Genomic DNA, 22,409 nt, shown 5'->3' on the forward strand with positions numbered 1-22,409 from the left:
ATGAGCACCGCAACCCCAGAGGTCCTTTACCTTTTTTTTTTTTACTGTTTATTACTGACATTTTCCCATCAGAAAATTATTGTTCTAAGAATTTTGTTTTTAATTTTTACAAAAATCACCTAGGAAAAATCTAAGGGGAAGGGGAACAGCAACGGGGGGGGGGGGATTCAAAGCAGTTCACATAAAATATTCATTAAAATGCAAATAAAAAGGCAACAAAACACTAAACAAAAAATTATCAAAATAAAGTTAAAATAAATTTGAAAAACAAATGTACATAATTACATAGTTGGGTAGGCTTGCCAAACCAACTTTTTTTTTTAGCCGGCATTGAAGGTTAAGGTTAAGATTAATAGGATCTCTTGCAGACTGGAAAATTCAGAGGAGTTGCACTGCCCATCTATTCCAAGCCTGTAAGTCACATGGGCTCAGAAACCTTTTACTAAACCGCTTCTCGCATGCAAGCCAACTGCTTCTTCTTAAAATAAAACTGCCACTGAACAGCAGCAACACTGCGGGTGCAAAGGAACTGCTAAATTCTATTGAAGAAAACAGACCCTTTTCACCAGCCAAGATGTCGGACAGAAGCCCCTTTGAAACAGACATGTTAACCCTTAACCGATATGTCATGGAGAAAGGACGGCGGGTTAAAGGGGCCACAGGAGAACTGACCCAGCTGCTGAACTCGATGCTCACTGCCATAAAGGCCATCTCTTCGGCGGTTCGAAAGGCAGGCCTTGCTCATATGTGAGTTGCACAGAACTGGGGAGGATAAGAATTGTTTTAAATATAATGGGGGGGGTGAGCATTGGGAATTCCTTATTTTAAACACAGCATGAAGCTTTTAAACTAAATGGCATGGCCGGAATAGCAGTATGGGAATTCCATGTGCCTGAAATGAAAGAAGGCTAGTATTGCAGTCATGTTAAATTACAGAAACTCCACAATCAAATGGTCACTGATTTTAGTTTGGCCAAAGTTTTAAGAATAACTACTGCAGCTAACTACTGACTGCTTTAATAATGGGAGTGGCAGCACCTGCAATTACCTGTATTACTATTTACTTTTTAAAAAATGGGAATAGGCTGCTTTTCTTGTGTGCCCCATTTCTATTGCCATCAAGGTCAAACAAGAAGGTCAAGCAGTTAATTTGGCTTAATCACAGTCTGAAGTGATTGGAATGGCACTGTCTTCATTCAGCACGGACATACACGTTGGCCATTGCATAGAAACCCACTCTTATAAAATTCATATTAAAATGAGTGACTCATTTCTTCATCTCATGCATAAATTTTAAAAAAGAAATTGTCACCACAACTCTAAGTGGCACTATAAAAAATGTGAGAACTTCGGAGAATAGTATACAAAACATGCAGTTGTTGCGCATCTTTATTCAGAAGCATATCCCATTATGTTCAGTGGTACTTAACTCCAGTTGCTAGACTACAGTTCCTATCATTGCAGATTACCATTGGCTGGTGCTGACGTGAGCTGTAGTCCAACAACATCTGAAGGATATCCCTTCTGGTTAAAGAGTTATAATTAACATGATGACAATGTTAAATGTAAGCTAGTATAAAAACAGCTTTCAGAGATTATACTCCGATTATTAGTTTTGTTTGGTTGGCTCTCCCATTAGGCTGGAAAAATACCGCCAAGGAGAATCATTGTCACACAGTAATTTTAACTGTTCCTTACTTTTTTCAGCAACAGTTATATATGGAGGTTTCCCCACTAGGAATTTTGTGTGGAATTTTGTGTCATCCTTCATTTATTCCAAGGGAACCCTATCCCATCATTGTAATCCTGTGTTTTAGCTGTGACTCTTCCATCTGTCATGCTCAAGAGCAGGGGTCGGCAACCTAAGGCCCAAGCGGCCCATGGGGGTCGTTTAATCGGCCCATGGACCCCCGCCACCCACTCGGTCGGCTCCCATGCTCCGCGCTAAACCAGCGAGGAACAGAGCAGGGACTGCCTTCCCTGATGCTGGACGGATTCCCATAGGGTGCAGGAAGTTCCTGCAGCCAATGGGAAGCTGCGCACGCCTCCTCCGCGCTGGAAGGAGCACCGGAAATAGCGTTTGCGCATGTGTGCGCGCGCACACTCTGGCTCACTGCAGCGTCTGCAGGACCATGAACCAGCCCAAGCCACAAAAACTTTGCCGACCCCTGTTCTAGAGCTTTTTTTGCCCAAGCTTTTTTTGCCCAAGAGAGCAGAGTTCAAGATGCAGCATGATCTCAGCAAGCCAAACTCAAGGGAACTCACTCTGAAACTCACCTACAGATGGTACTTAACACCACAGGAACTGGCGCTGATACGCCCAGGAACCTCACCAAGATGTTGGGGAGGCTGCACTTCCACATGTACCTACCTCCACATGTGGCGGGAATGCCCTAAAATCCAACCCTTCTGGACAGCAGTCCTACAAGAGATATGCAAAATAACTAAACACGTATTGGAACTTACCCCAGAACTGGCCCTACTGAACACCTTCCAAGATCATAATGACCACTCACATTATACAGAGCTTATAACTCACCTACTCTCAGCAGCCAGCAGCCTCATAGCCAGACATTGGTGACACCTGTCAGAAGTAAACCTGAACCAATTACTGTCTGGGAAATGAACTTGCTAGAAAAGCTAACCAATAAACTGAAATTGACACAGGGACAATAGAAGAGGATACCTTCACCCCAGTATGGCTCCCCTTTATCACATACACAGCCCATCAAGACAACAAGAAGAATTCACCGACAGCATATGAATCAATCTGGCTTACCTGACCCTAACCCTAACCCCCCCCCCACTCACAAATGCAAAGAAACCCCATTGCAGCCAACCACACCCTGCCCCCCCAATCCCTCTCACTATCAAGGAAATGTAACAAATGAATAGAAAGAGAACCTACCTAGTTGACACTGACACAAAACCCCAAACATACACTATAGAAAAGAATATAAGCCTCACCCCCCTCTTCTTCCCCCAACCTTATACTGTACTCAACACTGATGTCTCACTACAGTCATACCTTGGGTTACAGAAGCTTCAGGTTGCGTTTTTTGTGTTACGGACTGCTGAAACCCAGAAGTACTGGAACGGTTTACTTCCGGGTTTTAGCGGTCACGCATGCGCAGAAGCGCTAAATTGCAACCCCCGCGTGTGCAGACAGGCAGCTGCAGATTGCGAATGTGCATCCTGCAGATCACATTTGCAACACGAGTGTCCACTGTACAGTGGTACCTTGGGTTAAGTACTTAATTCGTTCCGGAGATCTGTTCTTTACCTGAAACTGTTCTTAACCTGAAGCACCACTTTAGCTAATGGGGCCTCCCGCTGCTGCTGCTGCTGCGCTGCCGGAGCAGGAGTTCTGTTCTCATCCTGAAGCAAAGTTCTTAACCCAAGGTACTATTTCTGGGTTAGCGGAGTCTGTAACCTGAAGCGTATGTAACCTGAGGTACCACTGTATTTGTAAGAAAGACTGTACCACCTGAAAAAAGGCATGAGCTTTTGTAAACCAAGAAAATCTTCAATAAAAATAAATCTTAAAAAACAAGCCAAACTCAAGCACACAGAATCAGTCTAGGGCCAAAGCATTATCCGGAAGCAAGGCTAGAAAACCCCCCAAAAGGGAGCTCAGCCAGGCAGGGGAACTGTAAGCAGAAACAAAGAACCAGAAAACTGCATTGTTTCCAGCAAAAGGAAGACTCTAGAAGGAGGCCTTAAATACTTCCTAAACCACTCTCTAGCCACAGCAGCTAACTGTGAAGGACCATCAGGCACTCCTTGCTCTTGAGTAAACCCCATACTCAGGGGTAGACTGGTAACTCTGGGTCTGTAGACATTTGCACTGTGCTCTTTGGCCTTTTCCTGAAGTTGTTGACACGGTGCTTTCAAGGACTAGGGCTTATTCTACCTCCTCTTTTGACAGCTCCAGGGGTTCCTTGTCTGGTAACGACCTAGAGGTCCCTCAGGGGGATCCAGAACACTGGATTTAGGGGGCTCTCTCTGCTCCTCAAGGTTCTGGACCTATGGGGAGTCTAGTTCATCTTTTACCAGACAGCAAAATATCTGTGACTTCCCCCCACCCCCAAGGAACTGAAATAGTAGAAGAATCTCCACAAGTTTACATACCTTTAGCACAACTTCTGTCTTTTTAAAAGGGTGGTTTTTTTTACATGGGCACCGATGTATCAGGAAAGAGAACCTATCGCAGATCAGCCACACATATTCATTATTTGTAAACAGTGGTTTAAGCTTTTAGGATGAGCCCGACATTATCGTTCTGCATTGTTTTTAATTGTTTTTAACTCTCTTGCAGTTTTGTTTGTACACCACCCCGGCTCTATATTTTATTTAATATCTATATGGCATTTGCAATGGGAGCCATTTTATGAGCCAATTTTTAAAAGCAACTTTTTAATTATGGCTAACACACTTTTCTGGCTATACAGTAGTCATAAGTGTGTGTGCCAGAGGTGTTTAGTAATAATTAAAAATTAGGTGAAACAAATAAAGCAGCACCTACCTCAGGGTTTGTAGTGAGTGTGTGATGAGCTTCAAATTGCCCCATCCTTAGCATAAGTAGAATGTACACGCAGGAACTCAATACTGTGGATTGTCAATGGCAATTTTGCTTTCAGCTTACAGTGGAAGAGCAAAGACGGAGTAAAATAAGTCCTTGTGAAGAGAGAAGCAGGATTGCTAAAACCTAACTCAATGCAGGTGTGCACGTTGAGTTGAATGCCTGCATAAACTTGGTGCCATAAAGCCAACACCTGCAGGGCTTACTTCCTGTGATCGTGACCTCTATTTCCCCAGGGTTTGCAAAAGTTCAAAGAGTTGTACAGTTGTCTATGCTAGGGACATTCAAGTGAACAAGTCATGTGTGAATCCACCTTCCCTGCCATCCATTTATAATGGTGTTTGCCCACCCCTTCCTTGTCTCTAAAATATTATGAACACTTCCAAATGAAGTACTATTATCTGTTTGTTTTTAGAAATCTGTATGCTGCCCTTCAAAATTTTATTCCAGGGCAGGGTACAACATATTTCACAATTAAAAAATAAAACAATAAAATATGCACATGAAAACACTAGAGCAGAGTGAAGTCATAAGCTGGAAGCTTGTGAAAGGAAGTAGATACCTCTAGTGAGAAATGAATACATGTTGAAGACTAATCAGTCAGGCGGCCAAATTGTTATTGTGCTGTTGTTATTACTCCATATTTTCTGTTTTTAATTTCCAGGACAGAGGCTTCCATTTCTCTCCCACAATATTTTTTTATCTGTTAAGATTGCATTGTCTCTGCTCCCTCACACACAAACTATTGTTATCATGTTTAGAGTCTCAGGTCCAGCTCACTGAATCAATGGCGATGTGTCAGTCTTCACGTCCTAAGAATGCTTACCCGAAATCAAATCAATAAGGCTGTCCTCTGAGTGCATAGGAAAGGGCATAGAAACTTCTATTTAAGCTTTCTTCTGCGGTATGAGGAGAATATTTTATCACTGATAGTTGATTCATGTGCTATTAGCTCCATACAGCCATTGCATCATGATTGTAATTCTCTCTTGACGGTGTTGTGCAAATACAGATTAGGATCACCCATGTATCGTGGGGATTATCCTCAGGCTGTCAAGCAAAATAAAACTATAGTGTATTGCTGTAACTAGCATCCAGCTGAGTTTTCTGAACATATGAGTTCCAACACAGGTTTTAATTAGTATTTATCACTAGTAAAAGGTTTGGGAAGTCCTTATAAATCTGAGACAATTACATGAGGGACAGTTTGAGTCATGTCAGTGTGAAAGTCAAGTAAAAGGGAATAGTAAGGAAATAATGTAAAACAGTATTGCAGTATGATGTGTACTTTTCGGTGTTCCCTTATTATAATAACGAAGCCCTTTCCTATAGGTTCGGAATAGCTGGCACTGTGAATGTGACTGGGGATGAACAGAAGAAGCTTGATGTTTTATCTAATTCTCTGGTTATTAACATGCTACAGTCCTCCTACAGCACATGTGTCCTGGTCTCAGAGGAGAATAAAGAAGCTATTATTACTCCAAAAGAGAAAAGGGTCGGTACACATTCAGATTGACTGGGAAGAGGGGCTGTTCTCTCCTTTTAGCAGCAGATGGCACAATTGTATTTCTGAAGAGAAAAGAAGTCGTTTGCCTGATTACCTGAAAGATGCTAAACACAACTGCATACCAGAAAGGGAGACAGATTTAATAAATGGAAACTGAGCAATGGGGGTCTGTGTGATTACGAAACTGAATGAAGTGATAAGTACATGAAATCATGGGAACTGAAGGTAGTGCTGAGGCAGTGTTCTCTGCCTCTCAGAAAACTATAACTCACAGGGTTCTGGGGAGGGTGGTGAAGCCATGAAAGTTATACCAGTGTATTTTAGTATAATACAAAATTGTTTCAGTGCGTAGTACTCCAGCCAGATCTGAAAGATTAAGAGAGAGAAAAGATTTTTATTTGCTTTTCTTTTCATTTGATTTGTTCCTCCTCTTTCAGGGTAAATATGTCGTGTGCTTTGATCCACTGGATGGCTCTTCCAACATAGACTGCTTAGCTTCGATAGGAACTATATTTGCTATTTACAAGAAGGTAAGTTGAGAAATGGAACAAAATGGGGGTTCAGCCCTCTTCCTCCCCACCCCCCCAAATGCATGATGTCTATGACAAAAGTGTGTATCACTAAATGCAAGCAAAGTGTGAAATAGACTATGAATTGCAAGTGGAGACAAGGGATGTACCTTTCCCTCTTTATTTGTTTTGTAACACACAAAAAAACCTTTAATAAAAACTATTTTTAAAAGATGGGAGTTTGGTAGAATTTATTCCCAGAAAGTGGGTATGAGATTGCAGCTTCAAGTCTCAAAGCAATACTACAACATTATTAATAGGGGTATGGAATGTAAAAATATGGTGATTCTCTAATTATTACTTGTTAAAGACATTAGTAACTTGGCAGCATTTTTTTTTTATATCTTCGCTATGCTGTGGGTATCCAAATAAATAGTTTTCCTTGCAAAAGCCATACATATACTTGCTAACTCCATGCTAATGATACAGAAAATTACCCCTAGAACTTGAATCTCAACAACAACCCTATAAGGTTGGTTTGGATGAGAGGCAGTGATCGGCTCCAGATTGTATATTAATTTCCTAAGATTCAGAAAAAAATCACCACAAGATGATTAGGTGAGAAAATGGGCTTGTGAAAGGGGTTTCCATGTGGCAAGATTAGAAGTTAAGGTGCCCTGGAAAATGCTAGAACTATTAACAATATTCTGAAGTTTGAACAGCAACAAAAATATTTTAACATGTACAGAAGCATTGTGAATTGTTTCCAAGAGTGCTTCATTAGATGAATATTCTATTGCCACTAGCTGCCAGTTAGATACTGGGCTCAGTTCAAGGTGTTAGTACTGCTGTACAAAACCCCATACAGCAGCCGATCCATTCTGTACAATGCAAGAATTGGGCCTTTAGTGTGGTGGCACCTAGCCTTTGGAACCTCCTCCCACTGCATAGCAGACAGGCACCCTCTTTACTCTTTTTGGCACCTGTTGAAGACCTTCCTTTTCCAACAAGTCTTTTATCCCAGCCTATCTACATATTGGATTTGAAATGGCTTTCCTTGCTCCTGTTTTTATTATTATTAAATTGCTGTGGGATGATTCATGGGAAGCAATTGGTGAGTGAAATAAATAGATAAAAACAACACTGTCCGTTTACTGGCATTTTATAACTACTGCTGGATGTGCCCCTCCTGTGGTTCTCTATTTGCAGTTTGTCACTGAAATTATCACTCGAGATCCTCTTACAAAAATGCCCCCAAACTCTATCTCGTTATATCGGGTGTCGATACAAACCTTTCACAAGGGCCTGTTGTACAATGTGCGCCATAACTGGGAGAGAGTCCTATTTGAATTTGTGGTTTTATTTTTCTTCTTCTTCAAATGCGTTTTAATAATAACAGCAAAATACTTGAGATTTGAGTACAACCATCACTTTCCCCTTAGACATCAGAAGACGAGCCTTCCGAGAAAGATGCCTTGCAGCCGGGGCGCAACATCGTCGCAGCCGGCTATGCTTTGTACGGGAGTGCAACCTTGGTAGCCCTTTCCACGGGGCAAGGAGTGGACTGCTTCATGCTGGATCCGGTACCTGTGCAAACATTCCTTACTAATACTATTTTCTGCTGCCCTCTCGTATTCATATGAAATTCACTCCACCCTTTCAGCATGTAGAGTGTAGCTCCCTTCCTGGCCACTCATTTTGAGTGATTGTATTGCTTCCTGCCCTCACTTTGCATCACGCTATCATCGTGGCGAGAGTGCAATCCCTTGTTAGGTAGCTAGAAGAACAACTAAATTATGTCAGCAGCGAGAAGGAGGAATTCGGTAGAGAAATGCTGCTCAAGTCTGATCTGATGGGTGCTTCAAACAAGTTGCAAAAAAAGTAACGGAAAGGGTGAGGGCGGTTGAGAGTCAGGAGATATCTGTCAATTTGGCAAATTGACAGACATAATAAGACAAAAACCAAAAAGTGAAGTAAAAAAAGAATGGGAGTGCCTAAATGAGGTTCAAGGGCAGAAATCTAGCTGAGTCTGGAATAACCTTGTGAAGTGAAAGGATATGAAAGAAGGATTTATATCTAGATGTTAGGATAGAGATGATAAAGAAAACAGGAAAACAGGAAGACACAATGAGAGATAAAGGAGGTGCTGTGGGATTGGTAGAAGTCAATGTCTTGTTGTTGTTGTTTTAGTGTTTATAATATTAACTTGTAAGATATGGATTTGTTTTTGTTGTTTTGTTTTTGTTGTTTTGTTTTTAGTTTTTTTGTTGTGTGGAAAATACTAATAAAATTCATTTTAAAAAAAGAGAGAGTCAGGAGATATCTGAGTGCCCTTTAAAGCCCTCTTTTTCCACAGCAAAAAAGCAAATGTTACAAATGCACTGTAAGTTTCCTGGACTCTGTTTTTGAAAAGGAACTCATATTGCAATCCCATGCATGTTTATTCGGAAGGGTGTTCCATTGGTCTCATACCCTGGCAGGTATATTTAGGATTGCAACCAAGCCTTATTACTCTTTGAAAGAGTAGGGAGCATGTAACTGTATATTAGGGTCGTAACTGGACAAGCCTCTGAATGTCAAGGAAGTAAACATAAGGCATTTATTACTCGTGACATCCTTTAACTATTCTGCAGGCTCTTGGCGAGTTCATTCTGGTGGAAAAAGACGTAAAAATCAAGAAGAAAGGGAAAATCTACAGCCTCAATGAGGGCTATGCCAAGTACTTTGATCCTTCAGTGACAGAGTATTTACAAAAGAAGAAATTTCCTGAGGTAATATACCGTTTTATTTCAACTCTATCACGGGTGCTACTACTGTCTGTGAAACTGGGCAAATCTCATCATCATTATACATAAAGCACAGTTTACGCCGGGATTCATTTACGTGGGCATAGCTAGTTTTTTTGTTGACTGTTGTTAAGCTTTTTGGCAGATTGCCAATTTTTTTGGCAGATTGCCCCCAAAAGTTGTTGAGCTTTTTGGGGGGAGATAATGGGTAACAGGACATTACGGGGGGGGGGGGTTCTGCTGGGGGGGGCAGAACCTCAGTTAATTTAGTATTTTAAATGCATCTCCCTCCCCCCCCCCGGGATACATCCATGTCATTTTATCTTCCAGTACCATGGAAATCCTACACCATAACAATTGCTATTTCCTTTGAGAGGGAATGTGGCATGGTGCCAATGGAAGCTTGGGGGGTGAGGATTATTCGCCAGGATGGGATTCAGGGGAAAGGTTGCAATCTTGATTTAGATCCTCCATGGCTGTTATTTTTAAAGCAAAAGGCAAGATACATTAAATGCACATATGAATTTAATGTCTCATCTTTCTTGCCTGCTTCTGCTCTATCTGGCTATACCAGGGGTCAGCAACCTAAGGCCCATGGACCGGAAGCAGCCTGCGGAGGCCATTTTACTGACCCACGAGCCGCCCCCGAACTGAGTTGCCCGCTTGCGCGCTGCGCTAAACCAGTGCAGCGTGGGGACTCGTTTTCGAGGCACCGAAAATTGTGTCTGTGCAGATGCCGAAAATCGGGGGGGGGGGGCGCTCACACACACATGTGATTCGGCCCACGGAGAGATCTCTGCAGGACTGATCCAGCCCAGGCAAGATAAACCTTGCTGACCCCTGGGCTATCCCTTCCTATACCAGTCCCAGGCACTTCCCAGCAGTTCCCTTCCTCTTCCTGTAACCTAGGTTGTTACATTTCCCTATCCTTGGGAACTAGGTGAGTCGAACATTCAAGTCAATGTTGACACCAAACCACAGAAGCGAATATAGAACCATGTGTATTTAAATTGCAAAGTCAGAAGCTTGAAATATGAAAATGCAGAAAGTGCACTCACTTTGCAGGTAAAATAGCTGTATATGCTATTAGCATAGCTGTCAACTTCTCCCTTTTCTTTTCCTATTCGGAATAAGGGAATTTCCCTTAAAAAAAGGGAAATGTTGACAGCTATGGCTATTAGACGCGGGTGGCGCTGTGGGTAAAACCTCAGTGCCTAGGACTTGCTGATTGTAAGGTCGGCGGTTCGAATCCCCGCGGCGGGGTGAGCTCCTGTCGTTCGGTCCCAGCTCCTGCCCACCTAGCAGTTCAAAAGCACCCCTAAGTGCAAGTAGATAAATAGGTACCACTTTATAACGGGAAGGTAAACGGTGTTTCTGTGTGCGGAACTGGTGCTGGCTCACCAGTGCAGCTTCATCACGCTGGCCACGTGACCCGGAAGTGTCTTCGGACGGCGCCGGCTCCCGGCCTCTTGAGCGAGATGAGCGTGCAACCCTAGAGTCGGTCACGACTGGCCCGAACGGGCAGGGGGACCTTTACCTATGGCTATTAGACTCGATTCAAACATACGAAGCTCCTCAATCTGTGCAAAATAATTGCACACTTGTGGTTCCTATCTCTCCCAGAGGACCACATTCTCTTCCCTTATCTCTCACTGACGCTAAAAGGGTGCACTTTAACTGGGGACAAACTGGAACGCAGCAAGAGAGGTCAGAACATGGGTGGTTCCCTTTGGTATGGGCAGATTGCAAGATGCTTGCAACGTAGGAAGTCTGCATCAGAAGCCTCAGTTATTTGCACTCAAATCTACTTTAAATAGAAGGGAACAAAAATCAATGTTGTCATATTTGTTGATTTGAGAGTTCTTAAGATGTGTCTGCAAATGAAGACCCATGACAACATGTGGCAGATAAGGGCAGGCAAAGGAAAGAGTAAGGTGCTTAGTGGAGATTAAAACATTCCTATACAAAGGCAGCTTCACTTAGCTTCAGCTGGAAAGGAGTGAGGCAGCAAAACAGTCACAACCTTCCAGCCACTGAAAATACCAGTACAAATGGTGACTGTTATGTGTGTGTCCAATTGACACATGACTGCCGATGTGCGGGTCCTTTTGAACCCAGAAGAGGGCAGAACGGGCTTATGCTTGCTCTGCCAACATGTGTGGGGGCCAGGAACAGAACCCCTGCGCAAAATGTTAACTGCCTGCACTCAGGAAGCCTGCATTCACATGGCTGTTTATTCACAGCTTTCCCCTAACTGTTAAGTTCTGCATTATATTTGAGCTTTAAAGGTAAAGGGACCCCTGACCATTAGGTCCAGTTGTGACTGACTCTGGGGTTGCGGCGCTCATCTCACTTTATTGGCCGAGGGAGCCGGCGTACAGCTTCCGGGTCATGTGGCCAGCATGACTAAGCCGCTTCTGGCGAACCAGAGCAGCACACGGAAACGCCGTTTACCTTCCCGCCGGAGTGGTACCTATTTATCTACTTGCACTTTGATGTGCTTTTGATCTGCTAGGTTGGCAGGAGCAGAGACCGAGCAATGGGAGCTCACCCCGTCACGGGGATTTGAACTGTCGACCTTCTGATCGGCAAGTCCTAGACTCTGTGGTTTAACCCACAGCACCACCCATGTCCCTTTGATTTGAGCTTTAACAGCATGCAAAAACTGCTTCTGGAACTATAGTGGGATGTAGTGCAAGTTTAGGACTCACTTCCATGTTATTTGCTTTCAGAGAAAAAACCTGTTTGTAAATAATATAGATATCAGGAGTGCTTTTTTTCTGGGGGGTACGCAGGGATACGCATACCCCTAAACATTTTGTGAATCTTTGCAATTTTGTCCATTTACTGTATTTATTTTTCCCAATTTAAACTTAAAACTTAAAAATGTTCACCTAAACATTTTTGTAGAAGAAAAGCACTGGATACCAGTACTAAACTTGCATTCTATTCCACTATAGTTCCAGCTTTGGCTTTTACATCATATGAAAGCTCAAATATCATGCAGAAGTTAACAGTTAGCAGTTTATTTGACTGCAGCCCAACTGTTCTCAAGGGACAGCCCTGATTTTTATGGAGCAGCCCCCCCACCCGAGAAAAAACAACAACCCCCAGAGCTGTCCTTGTGCTTAATGAACCACAATTTAAAAAATAATTTTAGGTAGAAAAGAACTAAGTAGTATTTCCTTAGTATCAAGTATCAATGGTATGTTGGTGTTGCTCTAGCAAATACTAACATAATATTTATGTGTCATACAAAAATAACTCAAGATCTATGGTAGAAAACTTCCTGCTAGTACTGTAATGGTTAAGTACTGAAGCAACGACACCCTTCCTGCTCTTTGCATCTATATTTTCTTTGGAATGCTCTAAACTCAATACAGGTATTACCTGATTCCGCTTATGAAATAACCTATTGTGTTAAAGCCAGTGCAACAAATAAAAGAAAAATAAAGAGGTATTGGTACTCTGTATTGGGTAATGACATCACAAAAATAACCAAGTAAAGCTATATGTTAACAATTTTCTAAGCTTGTCACACTGAATATTTTTTTATTTATTAATTTGTTCGTTAGATTTCTTAATGGCCCTCCACTCACATGGATCCCAGGCTGGTTAACAAGGCAGTAATAAAACATGAAAAATCAAAAAGCTATTAAAATAACACAGCAGAGTCTATCAACAAGCATAAAGCAGGACTTAACAATGGGCAGGATTCTCCTATAGGATTGTCAATTTACACAACCAACTCTTAAGTATATTTACTTGAAAGCAAATATCACATTTTTAAATTGGGTTTCCTCTAAATTAAGCGTACCTGGGTTTGCTGTCGTCAAGACAGATGTAATGCAAAACCATAGTTTACTTTTACATAATGAGCTTTAGAATTGTGAACTCTCCCTTCCTTCCTGCTATAGTCCATGGCCTAATTAAAATAAAAATAAAAATCATTAATTCACTCCCCACTCCTTTCTCCTCCTTTTTCTCATGACAGAGGAAGAGATCAAAAGCTTCTTTTGAAGTTTTAAAGTAACCAGAGAGCCTCATGTCCAAACTTGAGAATCTATAGGTTCCCCAAGTTTGGACTTAAATGAGATTTATGGTTATTTTAAAGGTTTAAAAAGGAGATGTTTCCTTTTTCTCTTCTGGCATACACCAGAGCAGTGGAAAGAAATGAGAAACACACAAGCGTGAGTTGCACTGTGACTCGTACACAAAACACTTCTTAAACCATAGCTTAGCTTTACCTCCGAACCTGGCATTGGGGTTTCAAGACCATGACTTCCAATTGCCCTTGTAAATTTGGTGTTCTTTTTATTCTAATCTGAGGATATCCCTTTAAATAAATTCCTTGCATCATCCCCCGCCCCCATAGTGAGATCATAATGATTTCATTGCTAGCTGAATGGATTGAGGTAAAATTAGCCTTATGCAAAATGTATAAGCACTCTTTAGACTGGAAAGGATATTGTTTGTGCTGTAATGCATTACAGTAACTTACAGTTTCTTGGAAACAGAGAAGTGGGTTTGATTTTGTAGAAACCCGAACTGCTTGGCACAGGTTTCAAAAAGTAAGCAGTTGAGTAGGATACAGGCACTTCTGTTTTATCCTGTCTTATTTTTGTAAACTCCGGGTACATTTGTCAGAACATGACCTGAAAACTTGACATTTAAAATCGACTGCTTGTGCAATTTGTAACAAACAAAAAGAGCAAGCACAAAACAAATCAAGGAAGTGACATCACTCTGTCACCATGCTACCTATATTTCAAACATGGAATCATACTGCGGAATCCAATGATAGTTCAGTTGTGTTCCCTAACTTGCTCTCATGAATATCAGTTCACCTGCCGTAATTCATATCCAGTAACAAAATGAAGCAGGTAGACGTAAACACGGGCCGCAGGTGGCGCTGTGGGTTAAACCACAGAGCCTAGGACTTGCCGACCTAAGGTCGGCGGTTCGAATCACCATGACGGGGTGAGCTCCCGTTGCTCGGTCCCTGCTCCTGCCAACCTAGCAGTTCAAAAGCACGTCAAAGTGCAAGTAGATAAATAGGTACCACTCCGGTGGGAAGGTAAACGGCATCTTCGTGTGCTGCTCTGGTTCGCCAGAAGCGGCTTAGTCATGCTGGCCACATGACCCGGAAGCTGTACGCCAGCTCCCTCGGCCAATAAAGCGAGATGAGCGCCGCAACCCCAGAGTTGTCCGCGACTGGACCTAATGGTCAGGGGTCCCTTTACCTAGATGTAAACACACCCTGTACAAACCAGTTTAAGACGGTGCTATTTAGAATTTGAGCTATATGAGAAAGCATTTATTTGAAATGTTAGAACCTTAAAATCTCTAAGTAGCTGTCAGGGAACTGCCACAGTGTCCGAGGGAGAGAGCAAGCTCCAAAGGGATCCCAGAGAGCGTCCCGGGAGTGGGAGAGGCAGCCCGTCTTCTGGGGAAGAGAATCAACGTAGCTCCAGTGGAGAAGGGGGGCAGATGGGGGAAGCGGCGAGGCGGTCCCATGACTCCTTGCTGGGGACCATCGGGGAGAGGAAGGGTCCTCCGCTGCCTACGCCCTCCTTGCGCAGAAGGCTTCCGCGCAGGGAGAGTAGGAGGAGACTTGGCGTCAAAGAGCTTCTTTGCTGGAAGAAGTTTAAGAAACGCCCACTGACGGATTCTGCCAGCGATTGAGACAGCCACGGGTGAGTGGCTGTCCGGACGAGAAAGGTTCACTCAGGCAACCCAGCCAGGTGTTTGCACCGGCTTACGCACGAGCAACCCCTAGAACCATTACAGTAGCCAATAGGGTTGCTACCTTCTCTCGTCCTTGCCACCACCCGTCTCCCAGTAAGTCATATTATGTCAGAGTTAAACAGATGCAGCTGTCCCAGACATTTCATTGCAAAGTTATTGTAGAACTTTGGTCAGGAAACCAGGTGGCAAATCTCCTTGTTCCACAATCATCATGATCACAGGGCTTCCTGTTAATGGTGATCAGATGCTTGGTTTTCGTTAGAGCTGCAGACAGCTCAAGCATCAATCACTGGGGTGGGGGGAGGGGAGAATCACCTCCCAGTTATTCATTGGGGCTAAAGATAAAGGTAAATGGACCCCTGACCATTGGTCCGGTCGTGGCCGACTCGAGGGTTGTGGCGCTCATCTCATTTTATTGGCCGAGGGAGCCGGCGTACAGCTTCCGGGTCATGTGGCCAGCATGACTAAGCCACTTCTGGCGAACCAGAGCAGTGCACGGAAACGCCATTTACCTTCCTGCCGGAGCGGTACCTACCATGTTTTTCACTCTATAAGATGCACCAGACCACAAGACGCACCTAGTTTTTGGAGGAGGAAAACAAGAAGAAAAAAAATTCTGAATCTCAGAAGCCAGAACAGCAAGAGGGATCGCTATGCAGTAAAAGCAGCAATCCCTCTTGCTGTTCTGGCTTCTGGGATAGCTGCGCAGCCTGCATTCGCTCCATAAGACACACACACATTTCCCCTTACTTTTTAGAAGGGAAAAAGTGAGTCTTATAGAGCAAAAAATACGGTATTTATCTACTTGCACTTTGATGTGCTTTCACCCCGTCGCTGGGATTCGAACCGCCGACCTTCTGATCAGCAAGTCCTAGGCTCTGTGGTTTAACCCACAGTGCCACCCTCGTCCCTCTCATTGGGGCTAGCACCATGTAAAATTCTGGAACTGGGACTTCTTGAAAATTTCATGCCACATGGCTGAATTTTCCATCTTCCCTGTGTCAAGCACACAGTCCAGCTTAAGTAATTAATCTGTACTCAAAGCTAATGAATTGTTTAAAAGCAGGAGGTCATTGAATCACAATTACTGGATTCACTGCCTGAAAGCCACCGAGCTGAGTTTCAAAATTCTTTAAATGCCTGGCTGCTCTCTTGGCCCCCCCATTGTAAGAGTTTCATCTTTTAAAAGTAAAAATGGTTCCCAGGTGCTGCTGGGGAAGTCTTATGGCCAAAAAAGAATGTTTCCTATGCAAGAAGCCATTAAAGGAATTGAAACTCCATCAGATGTCCCTGTAACCCCAATATCTCAAATAACCTTTGAAGCCTCTTGTAACAGCTGTGTATGTTGCTGACTTATAGGAGACTGGTATCTATGAAGGGAAGCAGAACATGCTGCTCTGCTGCTCACTGCAGAATCATTTCTTTTGAGTTTTATGGCTGGTACTTCCTCCTTAAAATGCAGGTGCAAAGCCAGGGAACTCAAAAGCTGAGAACAAGTAACAGTACTTTCTTGGTTTTAAGCAAGAGCACAACAGATGGAACCAAGAAGCTTTCTCATGTTGCGGAATCTACCCCACAAAATGTGGGTAGATGACTCCTATTAGGAGCACTTAAGAAATGTTTGATTGAGTGGCATCACAGAGAACAATACACTTCTAGGATTCCAAGCAGAAGGAGACAAGTTACTACATCAATTATGACAATTCACACTATTGCTTTTCCAGGAAAAGAACATTGAATCCTTCCAAGTTTGTCAGGTAGCATCAATTCCCTTTGTCATCTGAAAGGGAAATCGATGAAACATGACCATTTGCCTTCTATCCTGATCCTCCACTGATACTGTTATCCACCCACAGCCTTTGCCTGCAAGATTATATTTCTGTCCTACAGCAGACGGGGATAACATGAGATTAACTGGTGAAAGAGCAACAACTATATCAGGTGTGGGGAACCCCTGGCCTTCCAAGTGTTGCTGAAATACAAATCCCATCAGTCCAGCAAGGATGGCCAATGTTCAGCAGCACGTGGAGGCCAAAGGTTTACCACACCTGGGCAGTGTCTTTGTTGGTGTTAAAAGCAAAAGTCCCATATTTGATCAAGGATTTAGCAATCCTTAATATCTAACCAATCTTTTATACTTTAAGCCCAAATCATCATTTCATGTGAGCAATAGTATTTTTGTGGACAGGTGTTCCTTGCATGGTTTTCCTCCACCTAGTTTCACCTTTTCCATTGCAAATCAATGTGTGCAGAAACTGGCCAATATATCTACCCCTCTTTTTCATAGGAAGGTGTTTCTCCTTATGGAGCCAGATATGTGGGCTCCATGGTGGCTGATGTTCATCGTACCCTGGTGTATGGTGGGATCTTTTTGTATCCAGCTAACCAGAAGAGTCCAAAAGGAAAGGTAACTTTTTCTCATCCCATACTCGGTGTATAATTATATTGAAACAATAAAAGAGTTTTGTGGCACCTCAAAGAATAGCACATTTATCATGGCATCATGGCATCATGGTGTGAGCTTTTGTGGATAATAATAGTATGCTATAATAATATATTATATAATAATATAATTTATATGCCGCCCACGTGACTGGGTTGCCCACAGATCTCTCAGGATCCCGAAGGGATTAAGAAAATAGGCAAAATTATATATTTGTGAGCCTATTTCATTTGATCACAGAACACTTTCTCTGAGTCCTCAGCTTTAAAAATATGTCAGGGTTGGCGATGCAGATTCAACCACAAGTATTTCTGCTCAGGAAATCCTATTGGCTTATCTGCTGAATGATCGTAGGGTTTTCCTCTGGTGAAAAACAGAGCAAATACGCAATCTTAAACATACTTGGACCGTACCTCTGGGTAAACATACATTTGATTGTATTGCATTGTATTGTTACTTGCAAGCCAAGTGACATAATAAGGGCTCATGCATCATTTTTGGAGACCTAATACAAAGTTGTAATATGGGCCCTTTCCAATGCATATATGGCAATACCATTCATAGAATCTCATGTGTTATGCAATAAAGCTTTGTTTTTTAGTGCTACAATCTTCTACATTTCTGAAATTACAACATGATGCCCACTGGGGCTTTTCTACCCAGCATGCTCTCCCATTATTATTTTTTACATCTGGTTTGAAGAATAGTTCTATAGAGCTTCCTGAGTACTTTGTAATTTTAGAGTTGGCTTTATCTTCAAGGGTTTTTTAAAAATCTGATGGATCAATGCAGCTGCAAACATTTTATAAATAGACCAAATCACTGTAAATCTTTGTTTTTATTATAGACTTTTCCATTGCAAAATCATTAATTCTTTCCAAAAAGTAAACTTCTCTTTCAGATAGCATTTGATGAATAAAATAGCTAGGTGGCTTAACTGTTTTTGCTGCATATGTGTGAACTAGTGATTTACTCACATATTTTTTGTGCCTTTAAATCCTACCAGTAGCATTGTCTCACTGTGTCCCTGGGATCAATGTCTTTGATTAATGTCCACCCCTGGCTTCAGACATCCCTTCCTCTTGTCTCTGTACAAAGAGTTCTGGGACTGGTAGTTCCTGAGAGATCATGTCACTGCTTAGGGAAGCCCAACTTGATCTCTCTCAGACTATTAGTATGATCTCTGTGTTCTTGAGAAAGGCCATCAGCGCACTGTTTAGAATACTGCTGGTTCTGCTCTAATGCAGCTTCTGATTGGCTCCAGTGAATCTCACAAGATCTGGAAAATAGGCACATAAATACAGCACATAAATATTTCTGTTAATATCCTTAAGTTGAATATCCAATTTAGCATCAATTCACTTCCCCCTGGCATTGTAAGAGGGTGGGCTCTGGTAAAGTTTGCCCTCCCCACCAAATACTTTAGCCCTGCCATGCAGTTCATTAGTGAGCAAAATACAAGGAAGAGGAGTTTGGATTTGAGATCCCGCTTTATCACTACTCTAAAGAGTCTCAAAGCGGCTAACATTCTCCTTCCCCTTCCTCCCCCACAACAAACACTCTGTGAGGTAAGTGGGGCTGAGAGACTTCAGAGAAGTGTAACTAGCCCATGGTCACCCAACAGCTGCATGTGGGGGAGCAGGGGAGCGAACCCAGTTCACCAGATTACGTGACTACCGCTCTTAACCACTACACCACACTGGCTCTCATTTCTTTGCTGGAAATTACTTTGCCTAAGCCTAAAAGATTGCACCTCAGCCTGTAACCCCAGCCAGCCTGCTGTGTGTGTTCCACAACCACAGCAAAGCCCCAATGAATAATAATAATAATAATAATTATAATAATAATAATAATTTATTATTTATACCCAGCCCATCTGGCTGGGTTTCCCCAGCCACTCTGGGCGGCTTCCAATCGAATATTAAAAACAATACAGCATCAGACATTAAAAATTTCCCTAAACAGTTGTCTTTTAAAAGTAAAATAGGTAAAAGTAAAATAGATGTCATCTGCTGGGAGGGCGTTCCACAGGGCAGGCGCCACTACCAAGAAGGCCCTCTGCCTGGTTCCCTGTAACCTCACTTCTCACAGTGATGAATTCAATGGTTTTCTCATTCCGAAATAGTGGTTGGACTTGTTAGTTCCACTGATTGAATTTCAGTAGCAGAATGCTCAGTACTAAGAAATTTTATAAGTTAGTTGTGGACTGAATTAGGGTTATACAAGATTAGCGATTCTGTAAGAAACAATTGGTTAGTGCACAAAATGTTTTGTGGCCAGGAGGGAGAGGAAGGATGCCATGGTTGAACTGGCAGAGAATGACTTGACCGGCTGTACTCTTGTACTATGAAATGCAGCCCGTATTGTACATTTCTGGGCACAGACGCATGTTTGTGTCACATGCCTTTAACCTCTGCAAACTGCTTTGTCAAATAATGCAGAGTACAAAGGGAAACAGTACATGATGGAACATGGCCTTTTGCCCACCTATTCCTGAAGAGAACACAAGCAGTTTCAGATTCCTGGGCAGTTAAGAGAGCTGCAGGAGCCATTGTTAAGTTAGCAACAAGAAGTTACAGTAGTTTGGAAGAGTCCGAGAATGGATAAATAAGCTGGGATGCCAGGGTAGAATGTATTCCATATGGAAAAAAATAGCCTAATAGTATGTAAATTCCACTCCGGTGGAGCTGGGAGCTTTAGAAAAAAGTCCCCAATGGGAATTTTTCCACCCTAAGGCTCCTAGCTAGTGGGAGAGGGGCCCTTATCTAGTGACAAGATAAGGGAAGTGATTGTGGCAAGTTCTTTCTTCTCCAACAGAAATAAATGGGACTTAGAAGTACTTAACGTTGCCTGGATTGTAGTATTTTTAAATAATAATAATAATAATAATAATGATACAGTGGTACCTCAGGTTACATACGCTTCAGGTTACAGACTCCGCTAACCCAGAAATAGTGCTTCAGGTTAAGAAATTTGCTTCAGGATGAGAACAGAAATCATGCTCCGGCGACGCGGCGGCAGCAGGAGGCCCCATTAGCTAAAGTGGTGCTTCAGGTTAAGAACAGTTTCAGGTTAAGTATGGACCTCTGGAACAAATTCAGTACTTAACCCGAGGTACCACTGTATTGTAATATACAGAGTATCTATAATTTGAAAAACTGTTTTAGTTGACAGTAAGATCCCTGGTTGCTTTCTAAACTACCACCAACCACCTAAACCAAATAAAGGATTTTCTCTTCCGCCACAGCTCCGACTTCTTTATGAGTGCAACCCCATCGCTTTCATCATAGAGCAGGCTGGAGGAGTAGCTACCACCGGGACAGAAGCTGTGCTGGATGTGAAGCCAGAGTCCATTCACCAAAGAGTCCCTTTTGTTGTTGGTTCTCCGGATGATGTTCAAGAATACCTGAGCTTCGTGCAGAAACACGCAAAGAGCACCTCGTGATCTTCTTCTTTTCACTGCACACTGGGAAGAGGGTGATGCTTAAGAGTGAAAAAATTCCACCCTGCTGACAAGCAATAGAAAAAGCCATTTTTGTGGGGTTTTTTTTAAATAAAATGGTTTATTTTCTGCTAATGCAAAATATGACACTCCTCACCTCTGTTTCTGTGATGCACAAATAAAAATGCAGCCTGCAGAATGGCGATTAGTGAACCAAGTGAGTCATTTGCCATCTTCCTCCTTTACTCAGATAAAACATTTGTCAATGTTCAAACCATCAGTTCAGCTAATCAGTCTGCTGCAGGTGTTTGTTTTCCATTCAGCCACATGAGACTACCCTTAGTCTTGTGACCTGTGAGGTAACATGTTTATTTTCCCAATTTTACGGTGGGGCAGCTGATCAAAATCAGAAGGCAACTGTCCTTGGCTGCCAGGCCGCAACGACTGGACTTTTGCATAACCAACATGACCCAACATTGTTCTGATAAAGATGGCCCCTTTTTGTTTTCCAGTTTGGTAGCTTATTTATGCTTATTATTAAAAGTATCATATCTCGAAGCATGGATTTTCTCTCCAGCTAGCTAACATAGATCACTTCTGTATATCAACCTTCCCCTGTGTTTTCCCTCCAAAGAAGAGGCCATGTTGGTCTGTTTGGATCAAAAGTCATGAAAACTCTTGGATAAAACCCTGTTTATTCCACATCCAGTGCACTCCCAACCACTAGTTTGAGAAGCTGTATACACATGATGTGAGTCACAAATATCTAGCCTCTATTTATCTCCTTGTTTCTTATACATCCTGTATTTTGATGCACACACCCACCCCACCCAACCCAGCTTCGATCCAGATTGAGAAAAATGACTACCTAGCTGTTCTTTCAGCCAGTAATATGTACAGACCAACCTCAAAGTTAACAACAAATATTTCAGAGGAAGGCTCCAATATAGAATTGTTTAACTAAGAGTTGTTCACAAATTCATTTTCATTCAGTTTGGACTTAATTGGAATGCTGGACCTCTTACTACAAGTGTTAAATTCACAAAGTATATAGCTGGAATAATAATAACATCATCATAAGGACAGCAGTTATGAATGGGGGAAGTGGGTTTGTTACACAAGACCCCCAAATCAACTTTAATTGCATAACATGAATGTTGATGTTGTTGATTATTTATATATGCCCCACCTTTCCCCCTGTTTTTTAATAGTTCTCATTTTTACATGAGTCCTGTCTCATGTAAAAATGAGAACTACTAAAAACATATTTGATGGTATGTGATTGAATCTCTCCCCAAAATGGCAATAGTCTGAAAGCACCCTTGGTCCTCTGACAATGGGTTTGGGTATATCATATGTGTGTTTGTGAATACATGGTTGTTGCAGTCCTAA

General features: G+C 42.4%; 1 protein-coding gene across 1 annotated transcript; it reads left to right on the forward strand.

Annotated features, from left to right (window-relative positions):
- The first annotated feature begins 433 nt into the window (after positions 1–433).
- On the forward strand, positions 434–21,234 carry LOC308458202 (fructose-1,6-bisphosphatase isozyme 2). Its single transcript, XM_080973051.1, has 7 exons — positions 434–747; positions 5,915–6,077; positions 6,527–6,619; positions 8,041–8,181; positions 9,232–9,369; positions 17,420–17,539; positions 20,823–21,234. The coding sequence occupies exons 1-7, from the start codon at positions 575–577 to the stop codon at positions 21,018–21,020; spliced, it is 1,026 nt and encodes a 341-aa protein (XP_080829177.1). The 5' UTR covers positions 434–574; the 3' UTR covers positions 21,021–21,234.
- Positions 21,235–22,409: the final 1,175 nt, after the last annotated feature.

This window comes from Podarcis pityusensis, assembly GCF_964106645.2.
Source record: "Podarcis pityusensis genome assembly, chromosome: 11".
Lineage (NCBI taxonomy): Eukaryota > Metazoa > Chordata > Lepidosauria > Squamata > Lacertidae > Podarcis > Podarcis pityusensis.